This window comes from Hyperolius riggenbachi, chromosome 11 (genome assembly GCF_040937935.1).
Source record: "Hyperolius riggenbachi isolate aHypRig1 chromosome 11, aHypRig1.pri, whole genome shotgun sequence".
NCBI lineage: Eukaryota > Metazoa > Chordata > Amphibia > Anura > Hyperoliidae > Hyperolius > Hyperolius riggenbachi.
In genome coordinates, this window is record NC_090656.1 from 130,858,429 (window position 1) to 130,884,576 (window position 26,148).

A 26,148-nucleotide genomic window follows, 5' to 3' on the forward strand; every position below is an offset into this window, starting at 1 on the left:
TGGGGAATAAGGACCATGAGACATAGAATAGACAGGGGAAAAAGGGCCATGAGACATAGAATGGACTGGGGAATAAGGACCATGAATGGACTGGGGAATAAGGACCATGAGACGTAGAATAGACAGGGGAATAAGGGCCATGAGACATAGAATTGACTGTGGAATAAGGGCCATGAGACATAGAATGGACTGGGGAATAAGGACCATGAGACATAGAATGGACTTGGGAATAAGGACCATGAGACGTAGAATGGACTGGGGAATAAGGGCCATGAGACATAGAATGGACTGGGGAATAAGGGCCATGAGACATAGAATGGACTGGGGAATAAGGACCATGAGACATAGAATGGACTTGGGAATAAGGACCATGAGACATAGAATGGACTGGGGAATAAGGACCATGAGACGTAGAATAGACAGGGGAATAAGGACCATGAGACGTAGAATGGACAGAGGAATAAGGGCTATAAAACGTAGACTAGACAGGGGAATAAGGACCATGAGACGTAGAATGGACAGAGGAATAAGGGCTATAAGACGTAGAATAGACAGAGGAATAAGGGCTATAAGACGCAGAGTAGACAGGAGAATAAGGGCTATAAGCCGCAGAGTAGACAGGAGAATAAGGAGCATGAGATGTAGAATGGAAGGGGGGGTAAGGGGACATCAGGCCTGGAAAGTACTAAATCTTGTAAGCAAAGCAATTTAGGAGGTGCTAACGCAGGGCATATACTCCAAGCAACAACAAACCTCATAAACTTTTATTTATTATCAAAATAGCAGTGAAATACACACATATATAAAAATTATTAAATCTTGTGAGGCAGTATTACACATGAAACAGACTGGGGTATTAGGAGGCATGTGAGGTACGGAGAGCTGAGGTATTCATTAATGGAACTGCATTGTTCCAGTACCCACCCAATAGTCATAGCTGATGTAACCATTTCCAAAGAAATTCCCTTAGGAAAAATCAGTCACAGGACCCAGAGATCTGTGTGTTTAACCACTTCCCGACCGCCTAACGCACAGAGGCGGCCGGGAAGTGGAGCCCTGAAGGACCGGCTCACCCACAGAGGCGGCGGTCCTTCTAAGGGCATGGGCGGAGCGATCGCGTCATCCGTGACGCGATCCTCCACCGGCGCCTGTCACCGCTCGCCCGCTGCAACATCCCGCCGGCTATACGGAAGCGCCGGCGGGATGTTAACCCCGCGATTGCCGCATACAAAGTGTATAATACACTTTGTAATGTTTACAAAGTGTATTATACAGGCTGCCTCCTGCCCTGGTGGTCCCAGTGTCCGAGGGACCACCAGGGCAGGCTGCAGCCACCCTAGTCTGCACCCAAGCACACTGATTCCCCCCCCCCCTGCCCCAGATCGCCCACAGCACCCCTCAGACCCCCCCCATGCCCACCCCCCAGACCCCTGTTTGCACCCAATCACCCCCCTAATCACCCATCAATCACTCCCTGTCACTATCTGTCAACGCTATTTTTTTTTTATCCCCCCCCTGCCCCCTCCTGATCACCCCCCCACCCCTCAGATTCTCCCCAGACCCCCCCCTCAGACCCCCCCCCTGTGTACTGTATGCATCTATCCCCCCTGATCACCTGTCAATCACCTGTCAATCACCCATCAATCACCCCCTGTCACTGCCACCCATCAATCAGCCCCTAACCTGCCCCTTGCGGGCAATCTGATCACCCACCCACACCAATAGATCGCCCGCAGATCCGACATCAGATCACCACCCAAACGCAGCGTTTACATCTATTCTCTCCTCCAAACACCCACTAATTACCCATCAATCACCCCCTATCACCACCTGTCACTGTTACCCATCAGATCAGACCCTAATCTGCCCCTTGCGGGCACCCAATCACCCGCCTACATGCTCAGATTGCCCTCAGACCCCCCCTTATCAATTCGCCAGTGCAATATTTACATCTGTTCTTCCCTTTAATAACCCACTGATCACCTGTCAATCACCTGTCAATCACCCATCAATCACCCCCTGTCACTGCCACCCATCAATCACCCCCTGTCACTGCCACCCATCAATCAGCCCCTAACCTGCCCCTTGCGGGCAATCTGATCACCCACCCACACCAATAGATCACCCGCAGATCCGACATCAGATCACCACCCAAACGCAGTGTTTACATCTATTCTCTCCTCTAAACACCCACTAATTACCCATCAATCACCCCCTATCACCACCTGTCACTGTTACCCATCAGATCAGACCCTAATCTGCCCCTTGCGGGCACCCAATCACCCGCCTACATGCTCAGATTGCCCTCAGACCCCCCCCCTTATCAATTCGCCAGGGCATTATTTACATCTGTCCTTCCCTGTAATAACCCACTGATCACCTGTCAATCACCCATCAATCACCCCCTGTCACTGCCACCCATCAATCACCCCCTGTCACTGCCACCCATCAATCAGCCCCTAACCTGCCCCTTGCGGGCAATCTGATCACCCACCCACACCAATAGATCGCCCGCAGATCCGACATCAGATCACCACCCAAGCGCAGTGTTTACATCTATTCTCTCCTCTAAACACCCACTAATTACCCATCAATCACCCATCAATCACCCCCTATCACCACCTGTCACTGTTACCCATCAGATCAGACCCTAATCTGCCCCTTGCGGGCACCCAATCACCCGCCTACACGCTGAGATTGCCCTCAGACCCCCCCTTATCAATTCGCCAGTGCATTAGTTACATCTGTTCTTCCCTGTAATAACCCACTGATCACCTGTCAATCACCTGTCAATCACCCATCAATCACCCCCTGTCACTGCCACCCATCAATCACCCCCTGGCACTGCCACCCATCAATCACCCCCTGTCACTGCCACTCATCAATCAGCCCCTAACCTGCCCCTTGCGGGCAATCTGATCACCCACCCACACCAATAGTTCGCCCGCAGATCCGACGTCAGATCACCTCCCAAGGGCAGTGTTTATATCTGTTCTCTACCCTAAACACCCACTAATTACCCATCAATCACCCCCTGTCACTGCTACCTATCAGATTAGACCCCTATCTGCCCCTAGGGCACTCAATCACCCGCCCACACCCTCAGAATGCCCTCAGGCCTCAGCCCTGATCACCTCGCCAGTGCATTGCTTGCATCTATTCCCCCCTCTAATCACACCTTGAGACACCCATCAATCACCTCCTGTCACCCCCTAGCACACCTACCCATCAGATCAGGCCCTAATTTGCCCCGTGTGGGCTCCTGATCACTCGGCCAAACCCTCGGATCCCCCTCAGACCCCCTTCCGATCACCTCCCCAGTGCATTGATTGCATCTATTTTCCCCTCTAACCACCCCCTGAGACACCCATCAATCACCTCCTGTCACCCCCCCTAGCACTCCTATCCATCAGATCTGGCCCAATACAACCTGTCATCTAAAAGGCCACCCTGCATATGACCGGTTCCACAAAATTCGCCCCCTCATAGACCACCTGTCATCAAAATTTGCAGATGCTTATACCCCTGAACAGTCATTTTGAGACATTTGGTTTCCAGACTACTCACGGTTTTGGGCCCGAAAAAATGCCAGGGCGGTATAGGAACCCCAGAAACGGACCCCATTTTAGAAAAAAGACACCCCAATGTATTCTGTTAGGTGTATGACGAGTTCATAGAAGATTTTATTTTTTGTCAAAAGTTAGCGGAAATTGATTTTTGTTTTTTTTCACAAAGTGTCATTTTTCACTAACTTGTGACAAAAAATAAAATCTTCTATGAACTCGCCATACACCTAACGGAATACCTTGGGGTGTCTTCTTTCTAAAATGGGGTCACTTGTGGGGTTCCTATACTGCCCTGGCATTTTAGGGGCCCTAAACCGTGAGGAGTAGTCTAGAAAACCTAGACTAGAAAAATGACCTGTGATTAGGACAATGGTCCCCTTAGCGCACCTAGGCTGCAAAAAAGTGTCACACATGTGGTATCGCCGTACTCAGGAGAAGTAGTATAATGTGTTTTGGGGTGTATTTTTACACATACCCATGCTGGGTGGGAGAAATATCTCTGTAAATGGACAATTGTGTGTAAAAAAAATCAAACAATTGTCATTTACAGAGGTATTTCTCCCACCCAGCATGGGTATGTGTAAAAATACACCCCAAAACACATTATACTACATCTCCCGAGTACGGCGATACCACATGATTGGCACTTTTTTGCAGCCTAACTGCGCTAAGGGGCCCAAAGTCCAATGAGTACCTTTAGGATTTCACAGGTCATTTTTGTTTCAAGACTACTCCTCACGGTTTAGGGCCCCTAAAATGCCAGGGCAGTATAGGAACCCCACAAATGACCCCATTCTAGAAAGAAGACACCCAAACGTATTCCGTTAGGAGTATGGTGAGTTCATAGAAGATTTTATTTTTTGTCACAAGTTAGCGGAAAATGACACTTTGTGAAAAAAAACAATTAAAATCAATTTCCGCTAACTTGTGACAAAAAAATAAAAACTTCTATGAACTCACCATACTCCTAACGGAATACCTTGGGGTGTCTTCTTTCTAAAATGGGGTCATTAGTGGGGTTCCTATACTGCCCTGGCATTTTAGGGGCCCTACACCGTGAGGAGTAGTCTTGAAACAAAAATGACCTGTGAAATCCTAAAGGTACTCATTGGACTTTGGGCCCTTTAGCGCAGTTAGGGTGCAAAAACGTGCCACACATGTGGTATCGCCGTACTCGGGAGAAGTAGTACAATGTGTTTTGGGGTGTATTTTTACACATACCCATGCTGGGTGGGAGAAATACCGCTGTAAATGGACAATTGTGTGTAAAAAAATCAAAAGATTGTCATTTACAGAGGTGTTTCTCCCACCCAGCATGGGTATGTGTAAAAATACACCCCAAAACACATTGTACTACTTCTCCCAAGTACGGTGATACCACATGTGTGGCACTTTTTTGCACCCTAACTGCGCTAAAGGGCCCAAAGTCCAATGAGTACCTTTAGGATTTCACAGGTCATTTTGAGAAATTTCGTTTCAAGACTACTCCTCACGGTTTAGGGCCCCTAAAATGCCAGGGCAGTATAGGAACCCCACAAATGACCCCATTTTAGAAAGAAGACACCCTAAGGTATTCCGTTAGTAGTATGGCGAGTTCATAGAAGATTTTATTTTTTGTCAAAAGTTAGCGGAAATTGATTTTAATTGTGTTTTTTCACAAAGTGTCATTTTCCGCTAACTTGTGACAAAAAATAAAATCTTCTATGAACTCACCATACTCCTAACGGAATACCTTGGGGTGTCTACTTTCTAAAATGGGGTCATTTGTGGGGTTCCTATACTGCCCTGGCATTTTAGGGGCCCTAAACCGTGAGGAGTAGTCTTGAAACGAAATTTCTCAAAATGACCTGTGAAATCCTAAAGGTACTCATTGGACTTTGGGCCCTTTAGCGCAGTTAGGGTGCAAAAAAGTGCCACACATGTGGTATCGCCGTACTCAGGAGAAGTAGTATAATGTGTTTTGGTGTGTATTTTTACACATACCCATGCTGAGTGGGAGAAAGATCTCTGTAGATGGACAATTGTGTGTAAAAAAAATTAACGAATTGTCATTTACAGAGATATTTCTCCCACCCAGCATGGGTATGTGTAAAAATACACCCCAAAACACATTATACTACTTCTCCTGAGTACGGCAATACCACATGTGTGGCACTTTTTTGCAGCCTAACTGCGCTAAGGGGTCCAAAGTCCAATGAGCTCCTTTAGGCTTTACAGGGGTGCTTACAATTTAGCACCCCCCAAAATGTCAGGACAGTAAACACACCCCACAAATGACCCCATTTTGGAAAGTAGACCCTTCAAGGTATTCAGAGAGGGGCATGGTGAGTCCGTGGCAGATTTCATTTTTTTTTTGTTGCAAGTTAGAAGAAATGGAAACTTTTTTTTTTTTTTCCTCACAAAGTGTCATTTTCCGCTTACTTGTGACAAAAAATAATATCGTCTATGAACTCACTATGCCTCTCAGTGAATACTTTGGGATGTCTTCTTTCCAAAATGGGGTCATTTGGGGGGTATTTATACTATCCTGGAATTCTAGCCCCTCATGAAACATGACAGGGGGTCAGAAAAGTCAGAGATGCTTCAAAATGGGAAAATTCACTTTTTGCACCATAGTTTGTAAACGCTATAACTTTTACCCAAACCAATAAATATACACTGAATGGGTTGTTTTTTTTTATCAAAAACATGTTTGTCCACATTTTTCGCGCTGCATGTATACAGAAATTTTACTTTATTTGAAAAATGTCAGCACAGAAAGTTAAAAAAATCATTTTTTTGCCAAAATTCATGTCTTTTTTGATGAATATAATAAAAAGTAAAAATCGCAGGAGCAATCAAATAGCACCAAAAGAAAGCTTTATTAGTGACAAGAAAAGGAGCCAAAATTCATTTAGGTGGTAGGTTGTATGAGCGAGCAATAAACCGTGAAAGCTGCAGTGGTCTGAATGGAAAAAAAGTGGCCGGTCCTTAGGGGTAGAAAGCCCTAGGTCCTCAAGTGGTTAAAGTATGTTAGAAACCGGATTTCCAATAGGGGATGCAGAGGTAGTGACCGCACTGGGACCCTGGACCGGAGGGGCCTGGTAAGGACCCTCTTTTAACTGCTATATTAGCTCTTCATTGATTTTATGCTGGTAATGATCACCTTTATATGTACTTGGAATTACATATATTCTACAAACTGTTCTCTTCCTGCTTACAACTCTCTGTCACTGCAGGTGTTTTGGGCAGATTTTGGTGCTGCATATCAATTGCTTTAGAGGGACCCAATGTAAAGCTTGCACTGGGGCCCCTAGCTACGCCACTAGTTAGAACAAATATCCTAAATAAATAATGAAGAGTCAGAGATCTGAGAGCGGCTCCATAGGTATTACTCATTTCATGTTGGTTTGTTTATTTACTAATGTTTCATACTACTGTACAACAGGAAATGACAGTCTGTCTCAGTAGCATGACTGGTCTGTTAAACATTTATCCTGAGTAAAAACAAATGAATAATGAATTACTGTGCTGCTAAAACAATGTGCTCACCCTAGGTTTAAAAACAGCTACAATAAAAGTTCCAATCATCTAATGAGCTTTAGAGGTTTAGCTCAGATAAAATAATACTTTTGAAAAAGAAATCCTCCTCCCCCACCCAGCAGGAGAAATAAATACAGTCTTCATATTTCTTGGCTGCAAAGACCAAAATACTAGTCCTGTGGATGGTGCTACTGTATGCAGCCCCACATGATGTTTAAATGAATAGGAAAACATTGCACATGCATACATTTTCAGCCCCATTAAACCATTCTCAGCAATGCATGCAGGTATTCTGCAGGAAATAAGGAGCCCGCCAGCAGGGGTTTTTGCCATTTAAGCAAAACCTACCCAACTAGCCTATAACAATGCGGGTAACTCTGGAAAGTAGGATAAGCAACAAAGCCACTCCACTTTGTAAAGCTTACTTGTCCAGTTTGTTGGACATGGGGATCCTCTGGCCCCCCCAACTTCATACACATGGTAGTAGTCTCTGGGGGGGAGGCACTTATGGTAGAATTTGGATCCCTCTATAACAGTGTTTCTCAAGCCTGTCCTTGTGACTCCCCAACAGTGAATGTTTTGCTGGCAACCTCCTCTATGCACAGGTGGAGTAATTAGTGTCTCAGCTAGGTCGATTCTATGTAGCTGAGACACTAATTACCCCACCTGTGCATAGGTGAGGTTGCCTGCAAAACATGCACCGTTGGGGAGTCACGAGGACAGGTATAGGAAACACTGCTCTATTAATAAGATATCCCCCACCTCAGGTGAGACGGTGTGATGTACTCTACATTATACAAGCAGCCTGCATGGACTGTTTGAACATTATGTGTATGTATATTTTGTGAATGTATTCCTTTGTGTTTTGGGGCCTTCTTTTCCCCATTTATATTTTAGGCAACACTCTTTATTTGGTTTACAAGCTATGGCCATGTGTTCGAGTGAACTGAATATTTCACTTAATTTCTGTTCATTTTGAACTATCTTTGATGATCTACGTACACATGCTATACTAGAAATCTGCCAAGGCAGCCTTCTGGTTCTACCTCAGCCAAGAATCGAGCCCGTGTACAGGTGACCACTGATGTCATTTAAAGATCTGCCATGCAATGAAAACGACCCCCAAGCCCATGTTCCCTTTCTTACCCTGTCCATTGGATGCCATTCCATCATCGTCCTTCCTCAAAGCAACAGTACGCAGCATTCTATATACCACTTGTTCCCTGCAATGTTGACTGCAAGATCAAAGTCATACCTGAAAGGTGACACTAATGGGGTTTGTGCATGTATCTTTATATTGTGTCTGACTTCAGCCCACTAATTCCTGGTAACCAGATTAATGAAATACTATTTACTAAGTGTACTATAAGTTATTTTATATGTATATATGTATATATATATATACATATATATATATATATATATATATATATATATATATATATTTATTTACAGTATCTCTCTCTATATATATATTCAGTATATATATATATATATATTCTACATGAGCCATGCTTGAACTGTAGCTGCGGCATTCAAGGCCCATTTAGGATGCCGCAATGTAGATCTCTTGCACTTGTCGTTTTCCAATCTTGATCATGAACTGAGACTTATTCCTTTTGTGCTCTTCTTTCTTAACACTTACCAGTAACTTGATGTTCTTGGTCTACTGATAAAGCAAATAAAAACTCACCTCTTTTTATTTTTTACATTGTCGTTTTGATTTAAAAAAACAAAACCTATATATATATATATACTGTATATATATATATATATATATATATATATATATATATATATATATATATATATATATATATATATATATATAAAACCAATGTGTTATTCTGAATAGTTGCCAAAAATGACATATAGGGCGAAAGCTTTATACTCACCTCACCCTGGTAGACTAGAAGTGGTCCACAATCTCTACAGATCTAAAGCTATCTTATTCCTGACCACATGGTGAAGTGATCCAGCATTACGTCACCTCTTTACCGCGTTAAAATGCTGTCCCTTCTCCTTTCTCCTAACTTCAAGCCACTGGACATATGGAAAAGTGGCTATTTCAATACAACTTCCTCTCAATACCCTCCCATAGTTCTTTTCACCATTGGCCAGGAGGAGAGGAACATCCCCATTCCTCATCAGTCACCACTTTACTGTAAATATGTCTTTGGATCTCAGACGATATGATTGGGAACCAGCTCCTGTATGTACTGTACATATACATATATTATATCAGCCCTACATTGCTCCCTGGTCCATGGTACCATTATAATCTATTACTTATTCTGCTCTGTTGAAGAGAAAGTAAGACAAAACAAATTGGGACTTATTGAATATATTTAAAAGCACATTTTTAAGTGCACTTATCCTCTATTAAAACGGATCGGAGATGAAAAACTAACTACAGGATCTTCTAAAAAAATTAGCATACTGTGATAAAGTTCATTATTTTCTGTAATATACTGATAAACCTTAGACTTTCATATATTTTAGATTCAAATACACGCAACTGAAGTAGTTCAAGCCTTTTATTGTTTTTCTTATCGATTGATTTTGGCATACAGCTCATGAAAACCCAAGTTTCCTATCTCAAAAAATTAGCATAATTTATCCGACCAATAAAAGAAAAGTGTTTTTAAAACAAAAAAAGTCAACCTTCAAATAATTATGTTCAATTATGCACTCAATACTTGGTCGGGAATCCTTTTGCAGAAATGACTGCTTCAATGCGGCGTGGCATGGAGGCAATCAGCCTGTGGCACTGCTCAGGTGTTATGGAGGCCCAGGATGCTTCGATAGCGGCCTTAAGCTCATCCAGAGTGTTGGGTCTTGCATCTGTCAACTTTCTCTTCACAATATCCCACAGATTCTCTATGGGGTTCAGGTCAGGAGAGTTGGCAGGCCAATTGAGAACAGTAATACCATGGTCAGTAAACCATTTACCAGTGGATTTGGTACTGTGAGCAGGTGCGAGGTCGTGCTGAAAAATGAAATCTTTATTTCCATAAAGCTTTTCAGCAGATGGAAGCATGAAGTGCTCCAAAATCTACTGATAACTGTGAGGAAACGCGGAAAGCCGCCACGTGTGCCAAGAGTTAGGCGGCTGACTCCGCGTCCTACGCGGCGGTTTGCTCGCGTCTGGGTGTGTGGTGGAACGCAGAAAAGCCGCCGCATGTCCTGACAGCAAAGCGGCTGTTTGCATGCAGCAGCGTGTGCTTGGTGTGGCTGGGTCTGTTAGTGCACTTAGGCAGATGGAGAGCTATGCACGCGCGGGCCTGAATCCAGGACCTTTATACTAGCAAGGGAAGTGTCAGCTGATCAGGAAGGTCAGCTGATTCCTGCAGGACTCATGATTGGCTGAATGGTTCGGGCGGGGCGGCAGTGTCCAGCAACTATATATTCTGCTGCTTGGTCAGTTGCTGGTTGCCTGTCGTTGCGATCACAATGTGGGAGCACGCAGACCCTTAGTCAGATCCTTAAGTGTGCCGGGACCAGCTGGAGCTGTAATCCTACACTTAGCTAGATTCTGTTGATAGCTTAAAGTACTAGTTTGATTGTGATTATCTGTTATGACTTTCTGCCTGTCTGACTACTCTCCTGATATCTGATTCTGCACCTTGCCTTTCTGATACTCCGTTGCCAACCTCCGCTTGCCCCTGATTCTGCCTCTGTCTTCTGATCCTGTACTTTGTTTGTCTGTGAGTTGCCGACCTGGCCTTCCCGACCCTGAGAACTATCTCTATCACTAGGAGATAGTTCATGCCTTGTATGTGCTGGGCACCTGCTTCACAGGGCCAGCTCTGTATGTGCTGGGCACCTGCTTCAAAGGGCCAGCTCTGTATTCGCTGGGCACCTGCTTCACAGGGCCAGCTCTGTATGTGCTGGGCACCTGCTCCACAGGGCCAGCTCTATATTCGCTGGGCACCTGCGCCCCAGGGCCTTCCTGACCCTGAGAACTATCTCTATCACTAGGAGATAGTTCATGCTTTGTATGTTCTGGGCACCTGCTCCACAGGGCCAGTTCTGTATGTGCTGGGCACCTGCTCCACAGGGCCAGCTCTGTATTTGCTGGGCACCTGCTCCCCAGGGCCAGCTCTGTATTTGCTGGGCACCTGCCCCATAGGGCCAGCTCTGTATTTGTTGGGCACCTGCTCCACAGTGCCAGCTCTGTATTTGCTGTCTCGGGGCCCATCCTGTATTCATTGGGAACTCGCTCCTCAGGTTCCCCATACTTGTTACTATTCTTCTGTATTCTGATCTTGTACCCCGATATTTCTGATACCCTGTTGCCGAACCCTGCCTGTTTATTAGACTCCGCCTCTGCTTTCTGTATCTGTACTGTATCTGTCCGTGTGTTACGACCTGGCTTGCCCGACTTCGAGAACTGACCTTGCTGTTAGAGGCAGTTCCCAGATCTGTTAGTGACGCCCTCTCCTAGGTGTCACTCACGTTCTGTCCTTCCTACGCTCCGCCTGACTCCTCCCCCGGGAGAGTCCAGGCCTTCGGAAGGAATCTGTATTGCTGCAGTACTTCATACAGTACGGCACTTGTTTCTGAGGCTTAGTCCTCACGGGAATTACTGTTGCACCAAGCACTCACACTACTCAGGTGTTCAGAGGTTAGCGTTATATCGGTTTATCGGTGATACTGCAGATCATCAATAATCGGATATATATCTGTATTCCCAGTGATACTGCAGATCACCGAGAATCAGACCCTCTCTGCTACACCGATCGTGACAGAACGACAGGCCCAAAAAAAAACATGGTGACACTTGATGAACGGATCGATGTGTTAACCGCCACTCTTAAGGAGGTTAAGAAAACGGTTGATACATTACAGACTCAGGTTAACCAACTGACTGAGTCAATTAAGTGTATTTTAAACTCTGTTGCACCAGTGTCACCCCCCTCTGTAATTCAATCTAGAGTACCCTCACCTGGGAAATTCGTAGGGCACCACTCTAGGTTATCTGAATCAGAGAGGACGCGAAGACGCCTAGAGGGTCTTTGCTTCTATTGCGGACAACATGGCCATTGGGTACGAAATTGCAGGAAAAAGTCAAGAAAATTTTTTTGGGGGATGGTGAAAGGCCCGAGTTCTAAGGAGTCTGCTGCACCATCCCCGGGAAATACGGGATCTGGTGCTAGTTCAAATCCCGGCCTCCAGAAACCCTGTGTTGGTGTAACTGAACTTATGGTGGGAAATCTGTCGCTCAAATATTGCCCCGATTTAGATACCTCCCGTCCGTCTGATAAATCCTTTCCATGTTCACAGTGTAAAGAGGATTTTGTATATTATGCGGATCTCCTCAATCATAGAAAGACCCACGTACATCCTGCACAACCTATGATTCCTGAGAAATCGCGTTCTGGTGAGAACTCATATAGGGGAAGCATGACCTCACTGGGAGCGTAAAATAGTTTTGAAGAACAGATAGAGAGCTACTATGCGGATAACATTTCCGAACTTTATGAGAGTGATGGCTCTATCTATAGTCATGAATCTGCTGCGCAAGGGTCAAGCTTGCTTATTGCAGCAAATCGAGTTCAGGAGTCTGAAACCGTACAGTCTTCATCTCCATCATCTGACCAGATTCTAAGTAACCAGAAACCACATTCATGTTCTGAGCAGAAATTAGATCTTGTTAATCATAGTGGGCCCCACTTTAAGGGATACATATATTCATATTCTAAGTGTGGGGACTCTTTTGTACCTGAGGGACGACCTGTGACTAATGGGAAATCTCACACCGGTGAGAAATTATACGTGTGTCCTGTATGTGAGGAGAAACTTCTCAGTCATGGGAAGTCTCACACCAATGAGAAAACGTATTCATGTTTTGAGTGTGGGGTCCCTTTTGTACCCGAACTACCGCCTGTAGCCCATGGGAGATCTCACACCGGTGAGAAGCTGTACTGGTGTTCTGTATGTGAGGAAGAACTTCTCAGTCATGGGAAGTCTCACACTGATGAGAAATCACATTAATGTTCTGAGTGTGGGAAATGTTTTAAACATAACATAAATCTTGTCAATCGTAGAAACTCACACTGTGGGGGACAGCTTTATTCGTCTTCTGAGTGTGTAACATGTTTTGTAAATAACACTGAACTTCTCAGTCATTGGAAGTCTCACACCGATGAAAAAAAAAAAATGTATTCATGTTCTGAGTGTGGGAAATGTTTTTCGCCTGATCCACCGGTTGTCACTTATGAGAAATCTCGCACCTGTGAAAGGTTGTATTTATGTTCTGAATGCGAGGAATTTAGTGACTACCACATTTATGCCTTGTTCCAAAATCCTGAATCTGACACAGGACGGTCCTTGACTTTGGTAGCTGATGTCGCTATCATTGTCTCCTAGGGATCTGTCTGGGGCGTGTCCGGAGTCCACGCCTCTGGGGGGGGGTACTGTGAGGAAACGCAGAAAGCCGCCGCGTGTGCCAAGAGTTAGGCGGCTGGCTCCGCGTCCTACGCGGCGGTTTGCTCGCGTCTGGGTGTGTGGTGGAACGCAGAAAAGCCGCCGCATGTCCTGACAGCAAAGCGGCTGTTTGCATGCAGCAGCGTGTGCTTGGTGTGGCTGGGTCTGTTAGTGCACTTAGGCAGATGGAGAGCTATGCACGCACGGGCCTGAATCCAGGACCTTTATACTAGCAAGGGAAGTGTCAGCTGATCAGGAAGGTCAGCTGATTCCTGCAGGACTCATGATTGGCTGAATGGTTCGGGCGGGGCGGCAGTGTCCAGCAACTATATATTCTGCTGCTTGGTCAGTTGCTGGTTGCCTGTCGTTGCGATCACAATGTGGGAGCACGCAGACCCTTAGTCAGATCCTTAAGTGTGCCGGGACCAGCTGGAGCTGTAATCATACACTTAGCTAGATTCTGTTGATAGCTTAAAGTACTAGTTTGATTGTGATTATCTGTTATGACTTTCTGCCTGTCTGACTACTCTCCTTATATCTGATTCTGCACCTTGCCTTTCTGATACTCCGTTGCCAACCTCCGCTTGCCCCTGATTCTGCCTCTGTCTTCCGATCCTGTACTTTGTTTGTCTGTGAGATGCCGACCTGGCCTTCCCGACCCTGAGAACTATCTCTATCACTAGGAGATAGTTCATGCCTTGTATGTGCTGGGCACCTGCTTCACAGGGCCAGCTCTGTATGTGCTGGGCACCTGCTTCACAGGGCCAGCTCTGTATCTGCTGGGCACCTGCTTCACAGGGCCAGCTCTGTATTCGCTGGGCACCTGCTCCACAGGGCCAGCTCTGTATTCGCTGGGCACCTGCGCCCCAGGGCCTTCCTGACCCTGAGAACTATCTCTATCACTAGGAGATAGTTCATGCTTTGTATGTTCTGGGCACCTGCTCCACAGGGCCAGTTCTGTATGTGCTGGGCACCTGCTCCACAGGGCCAGCTCTGTATTTGCTGGGCACCTGCTCCCCAGGGCCAGCCCTGTATTTGCTGGGCACCTGCCCCATAGGGCCAGCTCTGTATTTGTTGGGCACCTGCTCCACAGGGCCAGCTCTGTATTTGCTGTCTCGGGGCCCATCCTGTATTCATTGGGAACTCGCTCCTCAGGTTCCCCATGCTTGTTACTATTCTTCTGTATTCTGATCTTGTACCCCGATATTTCTGATACCCTGTTGCCGAACCCTGCCTGTTTATTAGACTCCGCCTCTGCTTTCTGTATCTGTACTGTATCTGTCCGTGTGTTACGACCTGGCTTGCCCAACTTCGAGAACTGACCTTGCTGTTAGAGGCAGTTCCCAGATCTGTTAGTGACGCCCTCTCCTAGGTGTCACTCACGTTCTGTCCTTCCTACGCTCCGCCTGACTCCTCCCCCGGGAGAGTCCAGGCCTTCGGAAGGAATCTGTATTGCTGCAGTACTTCATACAGTACGGCACTTGTTTCTGAGGCTTAGTCCTCACGGTATTACTGTTGCACCAAGCACTCACACTACTCAGGTGTTCAGAGGTTAGCGTTATATCGGTTTATCGGTGATACTGCAGATCATCAATAATCGGATATATATCTGCATTCCCAGTGATACTGCAGATCACCGAGAATCAGACCCTCTCTGCTACACCGATCGTGACAATAGCTAGCTGCATTGACCCTGCTCTTTATAAAACACAGTGGACCAACACCAGCAGCTGACATGGCACCCCAGACCATCACTGACTGTGCGTACTTGACACTGGACTTTATGCATTTTGGCATTTCCCTCTCCCCAGTCTTCCTCCAGACTCTGGCACCTTGATTTCCGAATGACATGTAAAAGTTGCTTTCATCCGAAAAAAGTACTTTGGACCACTGAGCAACAGTCCAGTGCTGCTTCTCTGTAGCCCAGGTCAGGCGCTTCTGCCGCTGTTTCTGGCTCAAAAGTGGGTTCATGCTTCCATCTGCTGAAAAGCTTTATGGAGATGAAGATTTAATTTTTCAGCAAGACCTGGCACCTGCTCACAGTGCCAAAACCACTGGTAAATGGTTTACTGACCATGGTATTACCGTGCTCAATTGGCCTGCCAACTCTCCTGACCTGAACCCCATAGAGAATCTGTGGGATATTGTGAAGAAAAAGTTGAGAGACGCAAGACCCAACACTCTGGATGAGCTTAAGGCCACTATTGAAGCATCCTGGGCCTCCATAACACCTGAGCAGTACCACAGGCTGATTGCCTCCATGCCACGCCGCATTGAAGCAGTCATTTCTGCAAAAAGATTTCCGACCAAGTATTGAGTGCATAACTGAACATAATTATTTGAAGGTTGACTTTTTTTGTTTTAAAAACACTTTTCTTTTATTGGTCGGATGAAATATGCTAATTTTTTGAGATAGGAAATTTGGGTTTTTATGAGCTGTATGCCAAAATCATCAATAAGAAAAACAATAAAAGGCTTGAACTACTTCAGTTGTGTGTAATGAATCTAAAATATATGAAAGTCTAATGTTTATCAGTACATTACAGAAAATAATGAACTTTATCACAATATGCTAATTTTTTGAGAAGATCCTGTATATGTTATCTAAAGTTTAGATAGTGTACACAGCAAAATCTAGCTGCATACAGCTTCAACAGTTTAAGATGATTTATTCCTGTGATACAGTTAGAGCGGTCATCATGTCCTGTTTGTCATCATTACACAGGTGATCTGCAACTGCATCTCCACCCTTCAGCCTGTGAAAAATTCACTCCCCCTCCCCTCGGCCTCTGAAATCTCTGGCTAGTAACCTCCTCCTGCCCAGACTGGGCCCTTGCTACATGGGTCTGAGTGCCTTGGCGTTTTGGAGAAGCTGGGGGCGAGGCTTGTTTAGTTTATAGGGAATTAGAGTATTAAAACAACAAAAAAAAAGTATTTGGCTTGAGGAATGCCCTATAAACTATATGTAAGGAACACAATTATGCAATGAATAAAAGTTCATCTCGGATCTACTTTAAGTTCCCAGAAGCTCTAAAAAATGCTCTAAAGAGAGTTCCACTTTTATTATTATTGAATCCATAATTCAAACTTTAATTTATAATGAACTATCCCATATGTTTACTGATGGTGACTTATGTACATAGTTAGTCTTGGTCCTAGATTTTCAACAAATTCTATATGATTCTAAAATGTACATAAGCCTGGCTCAGGGAACATTATAATAAGTTTTACAATAAAAAAAACAAAACTATAAATTATATACAGTATGTAGTTAAAGGCATACAGGACTGTTTGTAAAGCATTTGGACACAATTATAAATTATATAGTTGTTATATATTATAATATACCAACTATATATGTTTAAGGGGGTACTTGTGATGAAGTTACCCACAAAAGGGGGTAATCATTAACAAAGGGGCACATTTTCTAAAAATGACAAACCAGCTCTGGATCAGTCACAGAAAGATGAATAAAAATATTGTTCCCAAGTCTCTGCTTTCTTTTCTCTATGACTAAATAACCTCATAATGCCAGCTTTATTATTGCATGATGTATATACACACATTAAAATGCATGCAGAAGTTGTAGATGTTATCTCAATGACATGTCCTTAAGGCACGTTGTATATTGTATGTAATGTGTAAAATGTTCTAGCTTCTCCAGCCTCCAGCAATGCTTGGTATACACAGCACACCTGCTGCTATAGGAATTCCACTTGACTGCATAGACCTGAAGGCAACGCACACACCCACACCCACCCACACAGACACACACGGCATGACTACAAATCACGGGGCTTCCCTGCAATAACTTGATGGTTTCCCTTTGGCCATATAGCAAGTACAGCCACTGTAACCTCCCTTCTCTCCCATAGCAAGGGCTGCCACCCCCATCTCTTCCCATTATAACAAGGGCAGCCACCCTAACCCTTCTTCCTCTTATAACAAGAGCTGCTATTTTTATTATTATTATTATTTCATTTTTAAAAATTCAATATATAACAAAGGGTGTTAAATGAATAGGGCTTCAGACAATGATAATAATGGTCACAGACAACACTATGTCATGTAAAAATACAATGTGAGTGATGGTCTAATGCTGGGAATACATGATGAGGTTTTTTGGCAGATAGATGGCTCGATAGATAATTTCCAACATGTTCGATCTGATTTTGATTGTGTTTCTGATCTATTTCATTATAGAAGTAAATGAAAATCGATCGGCCAGTAAATCTGCCGAAAGAACTCATTAGGTATTCCCAGCATTATGCCTTGTACACACCATGCAATTTCCTGTCAGATTTCGGGTGAAATGGATAATTTCCATCAGTTCCAATCTTATTTCCAATCATTTTTCTGGTCGATTTTCTTATCACTTCTGTAGAAAATCAATCAGGAATACGCTTGTAAATCAGATTGGACCTGACAGAAATTATAGATTCGACCTGAAATCTGACGGGAAATTGCATGGTGTGTACCAGGCATTAGAGACCAAGTAGTTCTAGTCAGTCGGTGGGAAGGGTGCACGATGATGCCGGTATATGATCAAGTGGATACATTGATGGGGAGGGCACTCCAAAAAGGCTTACAATGGTGATGGTAGGGAGTAGGAACACACTAGGTAGGAGACCAATGGATGGGTGATGAGCAGTGCATATTAGGATATTGTTAAGGGAGGGTAGGCAACGTGAAGAGGTGAGTTTTGAGGACTTGCTTGACGGTGTTGAAGGAAGGGGCAAGCCTTATCAGGGTTGGTAGGATGTGACGCCTTCACCATTTTCATATTGATTATATCATATCTTATTTACAATATCACAGTGGTCAGGTCTGGCAAAAGGTTAACTTTACAGCTATCACAGGCAGAACACAGAGTTAATTAGCCCTTAGCTCTTATCAAACTCTTATCAAAAGCCTTCCAAGTCTCATGCTACATACTCACCTCACAATGCAGGAAGATGGATCCAGCGACGTCTTCCTGATGACGTCGGCTTGTATGCGCGATGGCACACAACAGGTATGAACAAGGCTTCAAGCGATTGCAGTACTTTACGCTGGAGTCGTCAGAGATCTTAAAGATCGGATCCATGGTGACGGTCCTAATCCCCTCGCAACACATGATCGTGTGCCTGTACCCATGTTGCGAGATCGTGCAAACGACTGATCGTGATTGTCGCTCAAAAAATTGCTGGTCGTCGGGAATATCATCGGAAAAATTGTTAGGTGGTGGGTACAGGCCCTCAGCCATCCATCTGGAATTAGCCTGACAGAAGCTAATAAACCCAGCTTTATCCCAGACTGACTGCAATAGTCCCAATTATTCACACCTCTGTTTATGTAGTAAACATCTTCAAAGGACACACTCTGATGCTATCTGTGTTCTCCCACAGAGCTACTCTAAAAAGCATGACAGCTGAACTCACTGTAACCCATTCATATTCATATTTTTCATATTTCATAGTTTTCTGGGTATTCCCTGTTTTTACAGGCCATATTCTACAGACCTTTGCTCACAAACTGAGAGGTTTTCAGGTGGACTGCACATCCAACCACTGAGAAATAAACTTTATGGTTTAACCACTTGACGACTGAGGGGTTTTTCCACCTTTAGGACCAGAGCAATTTTCACCTGTCAGCGCACCTCCCTTTCTTTCGCCAATAACTTAATCACAACGACATGATCTATATCTTGTTTTTTCGCCACCAATTTTCTTTGGGAGGTACATTATGCTAAGAATTATTTTATTCTAAACACATTTTAATTGGAATAATAAGAAAAAAAAAATAAAAAATAATTCGGCCATTATAGTATTAAAATAAAACGTTCTACTCTTCATAAAACCCACACATTTTATTTGCCCATTTGTACTGGTTATTGCGAGATTTAAAATTTTTCCCTAGTACAATGTATGAGGCCAATATTTTATTTGGAAATAAAGGTGCATTTTTTCAGTTTTATAAGCATGCAAATTAAAAAAATAACAGTAATATAACCCCTTGACATAATTATTAAAAAAAAGTTCAGTCCCTGAGGCAACTATTTATGTATTTTGTTATGTAATTTATATATATATATATATATATATATATATATATATATATATATATATATATTCTGTATATATAAAATGTTTGGGTACTGTGGGGGAGTGTGGGAGGGAAATAGTTCATTTTAAATGTAAGTGTAGGTATTTTTATTGAATAAAAAGTGTTGCAATGTAGTTTTACTATTGGGCTACAAGAAATCCTTACGTATGTGAATCGGAAATAATGTGAGGCAGTGTAACAACTGGAAGATACAATGACCCAAACATCTAATAGATGTCAGTGTTCATTAACTCGGAGACCGGCTGCCCGCTCCCATTGACTAATTTTCGCGGCCCTGGGACTTCAAATGAAGTTTCCCGGGACGTGATTATTCTGCACCTGGTGCAGTAAGTAGTTAATACTCATGTTTTATATGTGTGAATTCATAACACTTTACTGAATGCAAATATGCACTCCATTTATTCATTGTTCGATAAATGGAGAGAGGCTTCAGAGCCAGAATAAGGAGATCACCTGACGCATAGGGAGGCCACCTGAGAGTAGCAGCAGTATTTTTTTCTATTTATCTTTTACTGATAATGTAAAAGATGCACATTATAAAAATGTATTCATGCATGAGACATTCTTGTTTTTACAGCTAATGAAAGATGACTGGGGAGACAAAGGACCAATGGCAGAGGATACAACACAGGAAAAGTATAGGTAACATAAATCTAGTAGAAGAGAATGTTCTGTAAGGTGCCCACTGATACAGTCTTGATTGTACAATTTTACTAAATCTATGTAATAGAAGGGTATAATGAGAGAATATACTTTGAATCAGTAGCGGACACAGCCAGCAGTGGGCCTCTGTGCAAAATTGTAATTGTGGGCCCCCTACGACCTGCGGCGCGCGTAGCGCGCCACGGCAAAATTCGGGCGTGGATACAACCTGCGGCGCACGAAGCGCCCCGCGGCAAAAAATAGGTGTGGATAGAACCTGCGGCGCGTAGCGGCGCGGCAAAAAAATGGGCGTGGCAATGACCGGATGAGGGCGTAGCTAACTAACTTCAAGCGAACCCGAGGTGAGGGTTTATTTCCTTTTAAACAATACTAGTTGCCTGGCGGCCCTGCTGATCTATTTGGCTGCAGTAATAAACTGAATTACACCAGCAACAAGCATGCAGCTAATCTTGTCAGTTCTGACAATATTGTCAGAAACCCCTGACCTGCTGCATGCTTGTTCAGGGTCTATAGTTAAAGAATAAGAGGCAGAGGACCAGCACGGCAGCCAGGCAACTGGTATTGCCTAAAAGGAGAGAAATATGGCAGCCTCAAGATTATTCTCACCTCAGGTTCGCTTGAAAAGTGCAACGCAAAGACAGTGGGCCCAAGTTTTGGTGACCCTTTCCCCAGAAAATTCACATAATTGTGCAGGTTTTCTCAAGAAAATACACATCATGTCGGCAGATATGCCCAGAAAATACGTGCAATCATGTCGGCAGATATGCCCAGAAAATACGTGCAATCATGTCGGCAGATATGCCCAGAAAATACGTGCAATCATTTCGGCAGATATGCCTAGAAAATGCGTGCAATCAAGTCGGCAGATATGCCCAGAAAATACGTGCAATCATGTCAGCAGATATGCCCAGAAAATACGTGCAATCATGTCGGCAGATATGCCCAGAAAATACGTGCAATCAAGTTGGCAGATATGCCCAGAAAATACGTGCAATCATGTCGGCAGATATGCCCAGAAAATACATGCAATCATGTCGGCAGACCTGCCCAGAACATACACCTGCTAATATAAATAAAAAAACAAAAACATTTACTCACCTGCAGCAGCAGACCTCCTGTCCCAGCCTCAATCCGGTGCGCAGCTCCCATGGGTGGTTGGGTGGATAGGTAGCCTGGTGGGTGGGTGAGTGCGTGGGTGGGTAGGTAGCCTGGTGGGTAGGTAGCCTGGTGGGTGGGTTGGTAACTAGCCCGGTAGGTAGGTAGGTAGCCTGGTGGGTGGGTAGGTAGGTAGCCTGGTGGGTGGGTGGGTAGGTAGGTAGCCTGGTGGGTGGGTAGCCGGGTGGGTGGGTAGGTAGCCTGGTGGGTGGGTTGGTAACTAGCCCGGTAGGTAGCCGGGTGGGTGGTTAGGTAGGTAGCCGGGTGGGTAGGTAGGTAGCCGGGTGGGTGGTTAGGTAGGTAGCCGGGTGGGTATGTAGGTAGGAAGCCTGGTGGGTGGGTAGGTAGCCGGGTGGGTAGGTAGGAAGCCTGGTGGGTGGGTAGGTAGCCGGGTGGGTAGGTGGTTAGGTAGCCGGGTGGGTAGGTAGGTAGGTAGCCGGTTGGGTTGGTAGCCTGGTGGGTGGGTAGGTAGCCGGGTGGGTAGGTGGTTAGGTAGCCGGGTGGGTAGGTAGCCTGGTGGGTGGGTAGGTAGCCAGGTGGGTGGGTGGGTAGGTAGCCTGGTGGGTGGGTGGGTAGGTAGGTAGCCTGGTGGGTGGGTAGCCGGGTGGGTGGGTAGGTAGCCTGGTGGGTGGGTTGGTAACTAGCCCGGTAGGTAGCCGGGTGGGTGGTTAGGTAGATAGCCGGGTGGGTAGGTAGGTAGCTGGGTGGGGGGTTAGGTAGGTAGCCGGGTGGGTATGTAGGTAGGAAGCCCGGTGGGTGGGTAGGTAGCCGGGTGGATAGGTAGGAAGCCTGGTGGGTGGGTAGGTAGCCGGGTGGGTAGGTGGTTAGGTAGCCGGGTGGGTAGGTAGGTAGGTAGGTAGCCGGGTGGGTAGGTAGCCTGGTGGGTGGGTAGGTAGCCGGGTGGGTAGGTGGTTAGGTAGCCGGGTGGGTAGGTAGCCTGGTGGGTGGGTAGGTAGCCGGGTGGGTGGTTAGGTAGTCGGGTGGGTGGTTAGGTAGGAAGCCTGGTGGGTGGGTAGGTAGCCGGGTGGGTAGGTAGGAAGCCTGGTGGGTGGGTAGGTAGCCGGGTGGGTAGGTGGTTAGGTAGCCGGGTGGGTAGGTAGGTAGGAAGCCTAGTGGGTGGTTAGGTAGCCGAGTAGGTAGGTAGGTAGGTAGGAAGCCTGGTGGGTGGGTAGGTAGCCGGGTGGGTAGGTAGGAAGCCTGGTGGGTGGGTAGATAGCCGGGTGGGTAGGTGGTTAGGTACCCGGGTGGGTAGGTAGCCTGGTGGGTGGGTAGGTAGCCGGGTGGGTGGTTAGGTAGTCGGGTGGGTGGTTAGGTAGGAAGCCTGGTGGGTGGGTAGGTAGCCGGGTGGGTAGGTAGGAAGCCTGGTGGGTGGGTAGGTAGCCGGGTGGGTAGGTGGTTAGGTAGCCGGGTGGGTAGGTAGGTAGGAAGCCTGGTGGGTGGTTAGGTAGCCGGGTAGGTAGGTAGGTAGGTAGGAAGCCTGGTGGGTGGGTAGGTAGCCGGGTGGCTAGGTAGGAAGCCTGGTGGGTGGGTAGATAGCCGGGTGGGTAGGTGGTTAGGTACCCGGGTGGGTAGGAAGGTAGGTAGCCGGGTGGGTAGGTAGCCTGGTGGGTGGGTAGGTAGCCGGGTGGGTAGGTGGTTAGGTAGCCGGGTGGGTAGGTAGCCTGGTGGGTGGGTAGGTAGCCGGGTGGGTGGTTAGGTAGTCGGGTGGGTGGTTAGGTAGGAAGCCTGGTGGGTGGGTGGGTGGGTGGGTAGGTAGCCGGGTGGGTAGGTAGGAAGCCTGGTGAGTGGGTAGGTAGTCGGGTGGGTAGGTGGTTAGGTAGCCGGGTGGGTAGGTAGGTAGGAAGCCAGGTGGGTGGTTAGGTAGTTGGGATGGGTAGGTAGGTAGGAAGCCTGGTGGGTGGGTAGGTAGCCGGGTGGTTAGGTAGCCCTTTGAGTAGCTATCCGGGTGGGGGGCCCGACTCCTATCCTCCCTCCCTTCCTTCCTCACCTCGGGGGGCCCCCCCTCCCGATATGCGCGGCGGGAAAACGAGCGGCAAATACAGGAAGTCTTCAGGGCTCTCCAGGCAGACGCTAGAGGCTCAGCCGCTTGGTCTCCAATATGTCTCCAACTCTGTCAACATATTGGAGACCAAGCGGCTGAGCCCTCTAGCGGTTCCCTGGAGACCCGGATTTGCCGCTCTTCCGCCACGCATACCGGGAGGGGGGCCCCCCGAGGTGAGGGAGGGAGGATAGGAGTTGGGGCCCCCCGGGGGAAAAAAATAATAAAAAAAATATATATATAAAAAAAAATACTTAATGGGCCCCTGAAGAAAACGGAACTTCAGGGGCCCTGGTGCGGCTGCACAGCCGTATGTCCGCCACTGCTTTGAATGGATACTTAAGGGTTATATTACACATATTATATAGATAGAAGTTGTATCAAGATTGTACCACTTTTAAGCTGATCTCATCTCTATTATGTTTTATATACCTAAGTAACATTGTTTTTCTAATGTACATTAGGCTTGATTCACAAAGCAGTGCTAACAGTTAGCACCCTGGTGAAAAGCCCCTTATCACGCCTAAACGCAGTTTAGGCATGATAAGTTTAGGCATGATAAGTTTAGGCGTGATAAGTTAGGCGTGATGAGTTTAAGCACCAACTGGGTTAGCACCGCAGTGCACAGCTAATCAAACGTTTTGCGCTAGCAAAGTCTGGTGCACTTCGCATAGAGTTTAATGGCGCTGCTTTGCGCGTGGGACTTTGCGTGCGATCTAAACTTGCCTAAACTTATCACGCCTAAACTGGCTTTTCACCAGCGTGGTGCAATAGTTATCACGCCTAAAGTCTTTTAGGCGTGCTAACTGGGCTAGCACCGCTTTGTGAATCGAGCCCATTGACTTGTAACCCTGTAGTCCACATCTGAAATATGAGTTATCCCCTCTGTGTCATAGGGGTTGTCATCAGAGCAGGGACAAGGTCCTCCAGCACCCAAGGCTGAGACACCAAAGTGCGCCCCTCCACTCCTCCCACCCCAGCTGTCACACACTAATAGCTGTTAGACTAAGAGGGCCACAGGGCCCACAACCTCCCCAACACCTTAATATCTAGTTATCTGGCTTGCAGTCACTGCCATGTATCCCCTTTTCTTAGTTCTTTCTGCTTTATACACAATTAGGAATGACAGCTGAATGAATTGTGCGCCCCCTCCTACACTGCGCCCTGAGGCTGGAGCCTCTCCAGCCTATGCCTCGGCCCGGCCCTGGTTGTCATTACCTACACAAGTTGCAGGTCAAGGCTATTGTCCTTCGCCTTACCCCTTCCGCTCTGTCGCGTGTCCTGCCCTCTCCGTAGCAACAGAATGTGTTGCTAGCTTACAGGCTATAATTGACAAGCAGTGATTAGAAAAACCTGAACAGAGACAAAAGAAAGATATGTAGCTAATCATATTGCAACAGAGACAATAAAGATACCTTTCCTTTAAAAAATGATATCCAGAATTAATTTTAACTTTTACGCAGGGATCCATTCATCTGTGTGAGAAGGGGTACAATCCATGACAACTATTACTGTAGCAGCACACAGTTGAAGGATCAGGGTATCTAATTAAGGAATTCAGAGCAGTAATGACCACAGTTTCACAGATGAGTGAGTCATCAGCAACCCAGTTTCAGCCACAGAATCTGTGTAATTTATGTGTCCCAGTGAGTAAAGGGAAGATCTGACACTCCTGAGTGGAATATTTAAATGAGAAGAACTGTATGTAGAGCAGTCATAAATCCAGGTCAAAGGCCAAGTGCCAAATGAAACAGGAATGCAGCAAAATGCCAGGAGCTGAAGCCAGAAAACCAAGGTAACTTTGTTGTTCAGACCTGGAACAGCGCACTGAGATCTCCTTGTGAAGGACACACTTATGATGTCAGAGCTCACTAATGTTGGTATGAATACATGAAAACAAATACATGTGTGAGAGAACACAAGTAGGCTTTGCGGCAGGGCACATGGACAACTGGGACGGGACCCTAGTAAATAACTGCAGCAAACACCGGTTGCTATCACTGACAATGACTTGAACTATAAAATAAGTCAAAAACATACAGCTCAGTAGATTTACAGTTTACTGAGTACAAAATATGTGTTACAAAAATAATTTCTAATTTGTTGCTATTTCATTTACTGAGGAAAATGGTAAAAGGTGATGCAGAGGTTGTAACTGCACTGGGACTCCTGGATCAGAGGTGCCCACCAGGAGACCTACCTCAACGTATTTAGCGCTATGCTGGTAATAATCACCTCTATATGAGCTTTGTATATGTACCATAATAGTTTGCAAACTGTTCCCCTCCCCCTGCTTAAAGGAAACCTGAGACCTAATAAAAGTGAAGTACATTATACAACACAATTGATAAAGAGTACCAAAACCTGCCAGGGACACCCACAGTGTCAGAGAGGTTTAAAGTATAGATGAGACCTTATAAATAGAAGCATTTATACTTACCTGGGGCTTCCTTCAGCCACTTGTACTTCATGGGCTCCCTCACTGTCCTCCCGGGCCTTTGTTACCTCAACCCCCAGATAGCAGCATTAGGTGGCTTTCATCCTCTGCCCCCCATAGCAGCATTAGATGGCCTCTGTCCCAAAAAAGAGAAATGGCCAGAGATTCTTCTAGTGGCTTCACCTGGTGTCCAAATTTGTAGATACCCTTCTCAATCTCTGCCGGTGCCTCTT

At 45.8% G+C, this 26,148-nt stretch overlaps 1 protein-coding gene across 1 annotated transcript in view; it reads left to right on the forward strand.

Moving 5' to 3' along the window:
• LOC137539166 (lamin tail domain-containing protein 1-like) overlaps positions 1-26,148 on the forward strand; it is a 201,067-nt gene that overhangs the window by 126,588 nt on the left and 48,331 nt on the right. The window contains exon 3 of the mRNA XM_068261667.1: positions 20,200-20,264. Within this exon, the coding sequence (XP_068117768.1) occupies positions 20,203-20,264 (62 nt within the window). The 5' untranslated portion in view covers positions 20,200-20,202. The remainder of the gene's footprint in view (positions 1-20,199; positions 20,265-26,148) is intronic.